Below are 9,441 nucleotides of genomic sequence, written 5' to 3' on the forward strand. Positions count from 1 at the left end.
CTGAGCCTCCTGAGTAGCTGGGATTACAGGCATGCGCCACTATGCCCAGCTAATTTTGTATTTTTAGTAGAGACGGGGTTTTGCCATATTGGTCAGGCTGGTCTTCAACTCTGACCTCAGGGAATCCACCTGCCTCGGCCTCCCAAACTGCTGAGCCACTGCACTCAGCCGTTTTCAACCATAAAGTTTTATTCTGCTAAATAAATATATACTGTACTGATATAAAGCAAAGAGGATTTAAATTTCTCCTAATTAGTTCTTGTATTATTATATGATGGTTCAAAACTAAATTTTTCTTACTAAAAAAAAATGTAAAGAAAAACATTGCAACCTTATATTGGGATTAAAACACTTTGCATTTCATTAGTAATAAGTAATTACTGAACTCATTTCCCTTCACCATATATGTTACATTAAAAATTCTGAAGGAAATCGTGGGTACTTCAGGAACCTTGGGTTCTTAACCCCACTCTGCTGACAATTAGGAAATGTCCTTGGGCAAATCACTAAGCTTCTTTGAATCCTGGTTTTCTCAATTCTTTAATATGGTAGTTTGAGTAGATGATCTCTGAAGTTCCTTCCAGGTCTAATACTTTTTCTTATAAAAAATATTTTACTGTTATAAAATTCTGGAACAAATAATGAAAATATAAATAAGACAGAAGAAGACAGAAGAGAATTTCCCATATTGTGGAGAGAATATGATTTACTATTTTGAGAAGGTTACAAAGAACTGGAAGGACTAAAAAATGAAAAATGTAAAGTGGCACTGATTTAAATGTAACTGTAATAAACTCTAAGTCTCCTAACAGCAACGAAGGAGTGCTTGCTATTTTAAAAGATTAATAACTCTCTGAATTCCTGGAAAAAAAAAGCAGAACTAAAGTAGGACTTAAATCAAAGAAGATGCCATGGTAAGGGAGGACAGCATCTGGGACAAAGCAAAAGCAGGCCACTGCTGGCCCATGTGGAGAGCAGTAAAAAAGCAGCCACTTTGATTTTCTCTAGAAAAGTGGGTCAGAAGGCAGAGCAGTGGATGGATGGATGTCTGCTGTGGAAGGCATAAAATAATATTAAGACATGGCCTTGCTAAGTAGTCTGTGGGTAGAGACCAAAGGGTTTTTTGTTTGTTGGCTTTTGTATGGAAAAGAAACTATATAACAGAATTTCCTAATGCAAATGGTGGGAAGGATGCAAGTCATTACAAGGAAAACGTTAGTGCATGTCTAGAATACAGTAGTGCCCCCTTATCTGTGGTTTCGCTTTCCAGGGTTTCAGTTACCTGCAGTCAACCATGGTCTGAAAATATTAAATGGAACATTCCAGAAATAAACAATTCATAAGTTTTAAATTACACCCTGTTCTGAGTAGTGTGATAAAATCTTGTGAGGTTCCACTCTGGTCCATCCAGGACTTGAATCATCCCTTTGTCCAGCATATCCACACTGTCTACACTACACTGCCTATTAGTAAGTAACTTAGTAACCATCTAGATAAAAAAAACATAGAACATAAAGGATTTGGTAATATCTGAGGTTTCAGGCATCCAGAGGGGTCTTCGAACTTATCCCCCATGGATAAGGGGGGACTACTGTACAAGAATAATGGATTTGAACTTCAGACTGGTTAAATGAGACACAGTGAGGAACAAGGACAGCTGCCTTTGGAGATAAGATAGTGACTTTAGCCATTCTCTCCTAATCTGCCCATTCCCTTCCTTCCTTTTCTGACTAATTTGATGCCTTTGCTTCCAACCATTAAAGAAAAAAATAAAAAATCAGAGTTGAGGATTAAGAAGCTCTCAGTAACTTTCATCCAAACTCTTTAATCATCTGAACTTCCATTCTTTCCTATCTCTTCCTTAATACAAGGGTAATACTCACCCCTTTGCCCTGACTTTTGCTCTGAAGTAGTGCTGTCCAACATAACTTTCTGCAATGATGAAAATGTTCTATACTGGCACTAACATGGTAGCCACTAGCACATACGACTGTTGAGCAAGTGAAATGCTACCAGAGCAATTGAGAAATCGAACTTTAAATTTCATTTAATTTTAATTAAATAGCCACATATGGCTAGTGGCTACTCTATATTCTGACCTACCTAGAACCCCTTCTGCATTCTCTAGAACCTTCTCTGACCTATAATCAACTTCTCCCTTTCCACTGTATACTCTCCCCTCCCTTTAACTTCTTTCCCTCTAATCTTTTAAAATTTAAAGAGTATACTCTACAAAGGTCCATAATCCCTTATCCAAACCTTGGGGTCCGATATGTTTCACAATTCAGTTTGAGATTTTAGAAAAGTACTATAGTAAATACCCCTTATATTACTTAATATCCATCCATTCGGAGGTTTAGGACAGAAATGAGTAAGCAAACACATTAATGGAAAAATTTTATCTGGCAAAGTAAATAAAATCTACATTTATATAACTTACGTGAATTTAGGTCAGGGTATTCTGCTAAATGAATTCAGGTCAGATTTTATTATTAGTTTAATTATTAAAAAACAAAAACAGGCTGGGTGCGGTGGCTCACGCCTGTAATCCCAGCACTTTGGGAAGCCGAGGTGGGTGGATCATGAGGTCAGGAGATCATGACCATCCTGGCTAACACAGTGAAACCCCATCTCTACTAAAAATACAAAAAATTAGCCCAGCGTGGTGGCAGGCACCTGTAGTCCCAGCTACTCAGGAAGCAGAGGCAGGAGAATGGCATGAAGCCAGGGGACGAAGGCTGCAGTGAGCGAAGATTGCACCACTGCAGCCCAGACTGGGCGACGGGGCAAGACCCTGTCTCAAAGAAAAAAAAAAAGAAAACTTGGCTTAAACCTTTTTGAATTTCAGGATTTTAGATAAAGAATTATAGACCTGTATTTCCTGTTTCTAATTCCTCATCTTACACTACAGACCAGACTGAAGGAAAGAAACTAGTATTTTTGAGTCTATTATTTGCCAGGCATTGCCTCTGATTATTTCATTTAATTCCAACAGTTCATTAAGAGAGGTTATTATCATCTCCATTCAACTGATCAAAAAACTGAAAGGATTATAAAGTAGTTATAACAATATTACTACATTATTATAATGCAGTAGTAGTTTTACAAGGTCACATAGCTAGTAAATGTCAATCACGATTCAAATCCAAGCCTTAATCCAAAATTGATGCTGTTGCACTTATATGTGTGATCTTCAAAGCTAGTATTTACAAGCTTCACACAACATTTTCACATAGATTTTCTCACTTGACAACAGTTCTTTCTTATATTATAGACAAGAAAGTTGAAAGCCTTTAAAACCCAGCCTATCAAATGTAACCTTTTAAAATCGTTCCTGGAGCCTCTACTTCCTGAGACATGATTTATCATTTCTTCTTCACTATTCCACTAAGCTTGCCTTAGTATTTTCAATTACTGGGATATACTAGTAATTTATCCTTGTATTTCTGTATCTTCTAACAGACTGAGAGTTTTTCAGGCACAAGAATCAAGCGTTATTCATCTTCTTCCACGACTAGCAGAGTCCTCAACATCTACTGGTCCTCAAGAAAAGTTGAATGAATGAAGAAACAAATGAACAAACATGCTGAGGTTAGGTTGATGATTGATGGTAGAACACACAGGTGATATCCAGCAGAAAAGGTCATCAAATAAAGTTTATACATACGTTGGACCATAAAATGTTGAAATTCATTTCAAGAGAAGTTTCTACCTTGGACAATATGATCAGTAATACCAGTGGGAGCAGATTCATTCATAGAAGAACTGAATGGAATTGGCTCATAATGAGGAAGCATTTCTATGTTGTCTGCTGCTGAGGATGTCACAAAAGATGATTGACCACTCACATTTGAGTCATATTTTGACTTCTGGTAATACTGCCTGTAAATAAAAATCATATTAAGAAATATGAGTCATTGCCTGTATCTTAAATAAGTGTTAAAATAACTTCTTTCATATATCTTATTTCCATAACTATATATACATATAAATTTTTTCTTTGTTTTTGAGACAGGGTCTCACTCTGTCACCCAGGATACAGTGCAGTGGTGCAGTCTTGGCTTATTGCAATCTCCACTTCCTAGGCTCAAGTGATCCTCCTACCTCAGCTTCCCAAGTAGGAGGGACTATAGGTATGCGTCACTACTTGGTCATTTGTAGAGATGAGGTCTCACTATATTGCCCTGGCTGGTCTCAAACTCCTGGGCTCAAGCAATCCTCCTGCCTCGACTTCCCAAAGTGCTAGTATTATAGGCGTGATCCACCCACCTGGCCTCGAAATAACTTTTAACATAGTTATTTATAAACAGTAAAATGAGGTCTGGTCTTTCTGCCAACAAAACACTTTTAAAAAGTCCTGACTCACTTATACATCTTAAAAGTGGTCACTGTCAATATAGAAAAATAGGAAATGTATACTCAACTTTCTAACTATTAGCCTTTCAAGATAATTTTAATAAGTTTGAAAGTTCTTCGAAAGAAAAAGCACTTTAAATCAGGTCTAATTTCAATAACCATGTTCATTTCCCATGTCAATTGAGAAGGTATTGTCACAGCTAAGAATCTATATAAACACTATTCTGCTAAAGCAGATACAAGTAATTCTCTCTCATGGGGATTACACTGCCTGCCTATCTGTTTAAGAAGCACTAAAATGAAAAGTTGGTATCTGTTAAGAGATGGATGGGATTGATAAGATTTGGGAATTCAAAATAAAAGTCCAAACTATAGTAACTAAAGGTCTGCCAAATTGAATCAAGACAAAATCCTTTATTCTAGAACATGTACTCCCAGTAGGATACAACTCTACATTTAAAACAATGAAGGCCAGATGCAGTGGCTCACCACGCCTGTAATCTCAGCACTTTGGGAGGCCAAGTGGGGCAGATTGCTTGAGCACAGGAGTTTGAGAACAGTAAAACACAGTAAAACCCTGTCTCTACAAAAAATACAAAAAATTAGCTAGGCGTGGTGGTGTATGCCTGTGGTCTCAGCTACTCCAGAGGCTGAGGGAGGAGGATCACTTGAGCCCAGGAGGCAGAGGTCACAGTGAGCCGAGATCACGCCACTGTACTCCCAGCCTGGGAGCCAGAGTGAAACTGTCTCAAAATCAAACAAAACAAAAACGAAGAACCAGGCACAGTGGCTCACACCTTTAATCTCAACAATTTTGGAAGCCGAAGCAGGAGGATCAATTGAGCCCAGTAGTTCAAGACCAGCCTAGGCAACATAGTGAGATCCCCATCTCTATAAAAATAAATTTTTTTAATTAGCTGGGTGCAGGGGCTCACGCCTGTATTCCTAGCTACTCCGGGAGCTTGAGGCAGCAGGGCCTTGTGAACCCAGGAGTTCGAGGCTGCAGTGAGCTAGGATAATGCCATTGTACTCCAGCCTGCGCAACAGAGGGAGGCCTCATCATTCATTCATTCATAAATAAATAAATGGTGGCAAGTCTTGCTCCAATTTTTGAAACAAATTACTTTTAGCCTACAGCAAATGGCAAGTATCCAGTGGTCCTTCAGGCAATGTTTTTGGGCCGTGAGTTATAACAACATCTAGTTGTTTCTTAAAAATTAAAAATCTTAAGTAAAGATCAGAATCTGGCCTACCCAGGTGGTGAAGATCGTCGTCCTTGTCCTGATCGTAAAGCTTCTCCAAGCGGGGAATTTTCAAGGTTCTTGAATTTCTCTTGGCAAGTTTTCACATAAGAAAGTTTTCCAGCAAAGTATCCCATGATACAAGCAACTTATTTGTAAAATCAAACAAAAAGTGTAACTGAATGTGCCTTTCAGACAAAAGTATTTTCTAAAAGAAAAATTTGTTTTAAAGTGTGATTCTAAATATGTCTTTGGTTTAGAAAGACTGAGATTTCCTGAAATAATGGTAGAAGAAACCAAAACTAAATCAGATCAGAGTTCATAGACAGAATCTATGGATATAATTCAGTTTCCAAAAAAAAGTGTGCCAAAATAAAGTTGCTATAAATAAATCGAATATGGTATACTAATTACTTTGTAAAATATATAGGAAAGATTTAGTAAAGGTATAATGAGAAGAGGAATGGATAAGAAATAAAAGCATCCAAACATTTATTTATTTCTAGTTCTAAATAAACAGAACTAGATCACAAGGACTTAGGCCATTATTTTCTACAAAACAGAAAATCATATGCACAGCCATTTTCACAAGATTGTTTTAAAATAAAATTAGGTGCAACAAATCCCTTAAAGTAATAAATTACGAACCATTACCTAAACGTGGCAATTACTGCATCATGAGTTTCCAATACAAAAGAAAGGCTAACCTGAAAGACTCATGAAAAGCTTCAGGCACTTCTTTGAAGAGCAATGTAGCTTCCTTTTCTATTAACTTTATTGCAATGTGTAAATAAGTTACGCTTATTTACATATTAAAATGTAAATTAGATTTCTTTTAAAAATTAAGCTTAATTTTAAATATACTTTGATTAATCAGAATATGTGCACAACTTTCTTTCCCCATAGACAGACCAAAAATGTATTTTCAAATACTTTATCCTTACAAAATAAATTTAAATTAATAGTTCTATTACATTAGAAAGACACAAAAAATGCCTATTTCAACTAATGATTTTTTATGCTAACAATAATATATCCAAGTAATCCACTTAATGAAATGTTTTAACAAACTGATTTATCACAGCATGTAACCACATAACTAATATGAGTAAGACATGATAAAACATTTGATAAAAATAATTTTATTTAAGTTTTAAAAAGCTATGAAAACTACAATGTTGGTTATACTTACATATAAGTTTAGGGATGGAACCATATTTGGGATGACTTGAAAGTATTCCTAAAGAAAAGAGTTAAGTATTTCTTAGTAACATTGTTAGAGAAAGAAAAATCAGTAAAGGCTATCTTTAAATATAATCTTACAACATTAGCTTCTTCCATGACCCTAGAGAACCCTAGACTGTTTAAGAGGGAAAACCAAATGAATTCAATATCAAGAGAAATATGACAAAAATCCAAAAGACTCTACAAAGTATTAGAACAGGTAAATTTAGAAAGATCACTTGATATAAGGTCAATAGACCAAATATGTGTGTGTGTGTGTGTGTGTGTGTATGAAAAACTGTTTATACCAACAACAAACCAAAAAAACAAATGTCTTTTACAAGACATAATTAATTATAGCACCAAAAAAACCACTCAAAACTCAGGAACAAATCTAATGAAAGATATGAAAGATCTCTACACTGAAAGTTATAAAACTTACTGAGAATTGAAAGACTCAATATTCTAAAGATGGCAATTCTCCATAACTTCACCTATAAATACAATGCAATTCCAATTAAAATCAAAGTTTCACAAAAATTGAAAAGTTTATTCTAAGAGTCATGTGGAACACAAAGGGCCAAAGCAACACTGAAGAATTGTATTATAGAACTGACTACCACCAGATAGCAATATCTACATGATAAAGCTGTAGTAATTAAGACAGTCTGGTATTAAGTACAAGAACAGGTAAACTAACCAAAACTAAGAGTCCAGAAACAGATCCACACCTGCACACTTGATTTATGACAAAGACAACACTGCAGCATAGTTTTTTCAAATACAGTGCTGGGTCAATTAATATCCATTAGCAGGGGAAAATGAACCTTGATCCTACGTCGAACAATAATCCAGATGGCTTAAAAACTTAAATATGAAAGATTTTTTAAAAAAATTTTATAGAAGAAAGCATGAGACCATCTTTGTGTCCTTGGAGTAGACAAAGATCTTAAAGAGTCAACAAAAAGCACTCATTAGAAAGAAGAAATCTGATAAATTCGACTCTATTAACACTGAAAACTACAGTTAAACACAGTGGGGAAAAAATAATCACCATATCTATATCTGACAAAAGACTCAGTTCCAAAATATACAGAGAAGTCTCACAAAACCAATAGGAAAAAAGACAATACAATGGAAAAATGGTTAAGAGACTTAAACAGATACTTCACAAAAAAAGATATGCTGAAATGAAGTATAAACAAATGAAAAGGTCTTCAACTTAATTGGTCACAGGGAACTTACAAATTCAAGCCACAATGCAATCAATATTTGTGTTCATTTACCACAATGGTTAAAACATAAAAGACATAAAAATAGCTAGTGTTGATGAGAATGTAGGAGTATAAATTGGTCTACAGTTTGGTAATAACTACTAAAGCTAAATAAATATATACAAAGGCTATGACCCAGCAAAATGTCTATCAAAAGGCACCATATTCTTGGCAGAACAAATTGTAACAGTGAAAACTGAAAACTACCAATTATCAATGTACAGTTCAGACAGCTAAACTGATGTATTCACACAGAGGAAAACTATATGACAACTACATGCAACAACGTGGTTAAGTGCAATGATGTGCTGGTAAATCAGCACTCCCTACAAAAAGCTCTAATTTTAACGTTTGTCAGTTTCCATGGTGTAAAGCTACCAATTCTTTTTTTTTTTTTTCAGATGAGTCTCGCTCTGTCGCCAGGCTGGAGTGCAGTGGCCCCATCTCAGCTCACAGGAACCTCCACCTCCTGGGTTCAAGCAATTCTCCTGCCTCAGCCTCACAAGTAGCTGAGAATACAGGCACATGCCACCATGCCAGCTGATTTTTTGTATTTTTTAGTAGAGACAGAGTTTCACCATGTTGGCCAGGATGGTCTCAATCACCTGCCCTCATGATCCGGCCTGCCTTGGCCTCCCAAAGTGCTGGGATTACAGGCGTAAGCCACTGTACCCGGCCAACTACCAACACTTTAAAAACCAGCTTGCCAGGGGGCGGAGCAAGATGGCCGAAAAGGAACAGCTCCAGTCTCCAACTCCCAGCGCGAGCGACACAGAAGACCGGTGATTTCTGCATTTTCAACTGAGGTACTGGGGTCATTTCACTAGGGAGTGCCGGACAATCGGTGCTGGTCAGCTGCTGCAGCCCGACCAGCGAGAGCTGAAGCAGGGCGAGGCATCGCCTCACCTGGGAAGCGCAAGGGGGAAGGGAATCCCTTTTCCTAGCCAGGGGAACTGAGACACACAACACCTGGAAAATCGGGTAACTCCCACCCCAATAACGCGCTGTAAGCAAACCGGCACACCAGGAGAATATATCCCTCACTTGGCCGGGAGGGTCCCACGCCCACGGAGCCTCCCTCCTTGCTAACACAGCAGTCTGCACAGACCTAACCTCAAGGCAGCAGCCAGGCTGGGGGAGGGGCGCCCGCCATTGCTGAGGCTTAAGTAGGTAAACAAAGCCACTGGGAAGCTCCAACTGGGTGGAGCTCACAGCAGCTCAAAAAAACCTGCCTGTCTCTGTAGACCCCATCTCTGGGGGCAGGGCACAGCAGCAGAGGCCTGTGCAGAAGCGAACGACTCTGTCTGACAGCTTTGAAGAGAGCAGTGGATCTCCCAACACGGAGG

The 9,441-nt window shown here is 37.6% G+C and overlaps 1 protein-coding gene across 7 annotated transcripts in view; it reads right to left on the bottom strand.

Moving 5' to 3' along the window:
- The window catches only part of OCIAD1 (OCIA domain containing 1), a 39,976-nt gene that overhangs the window by 12,592 nt on the left and 17,943 nt on the right, over positions 1 to 9,441 (bottom strand). For 6 of the 7 annotated variants that reach the window (XM_011927307.1, XM_011927302.1, XM_011927308.1 and 3 more), the window contains exons 5-7: positions 6,790 to 6,837; positions 5,610 to 5,745; positions 3,713 to 3,882 (exon numbers count right to left, since the gene is read on the bottom strand). In XM_011927307.1, the coding sequence (XP_011782697.1) occupies positions 3,713 to 3,882; positions 5,610 to 5,745; positions 6,790 to 6,837 (354 nt within the window). Of the gene's footprint in view, positions 1 to 3,667; positions 3,883 to 5,609; positions 5,746 to 6,789; positions 6,838 to 9,441 lie in introns of all 7 variants that reach the window. The other variant, XM_011927309.1, reaches the window with a different exon arrangement.

This window comes from Colobus angolensis, unplaced genomic scaffold (genome assembly GCF_000951035.1).
Source record: "Colobus angolensis palliatus isolate OR3802 unplaced genomic scaffold, Cang.pa_1.0 Scaffold71, whole genome shotgun sequence".
NCBI lineage: Eukaryota > Metazoa > Chordata > Mammalia > Primates > Cercopithecidae > Colobus > Colobus angolensis.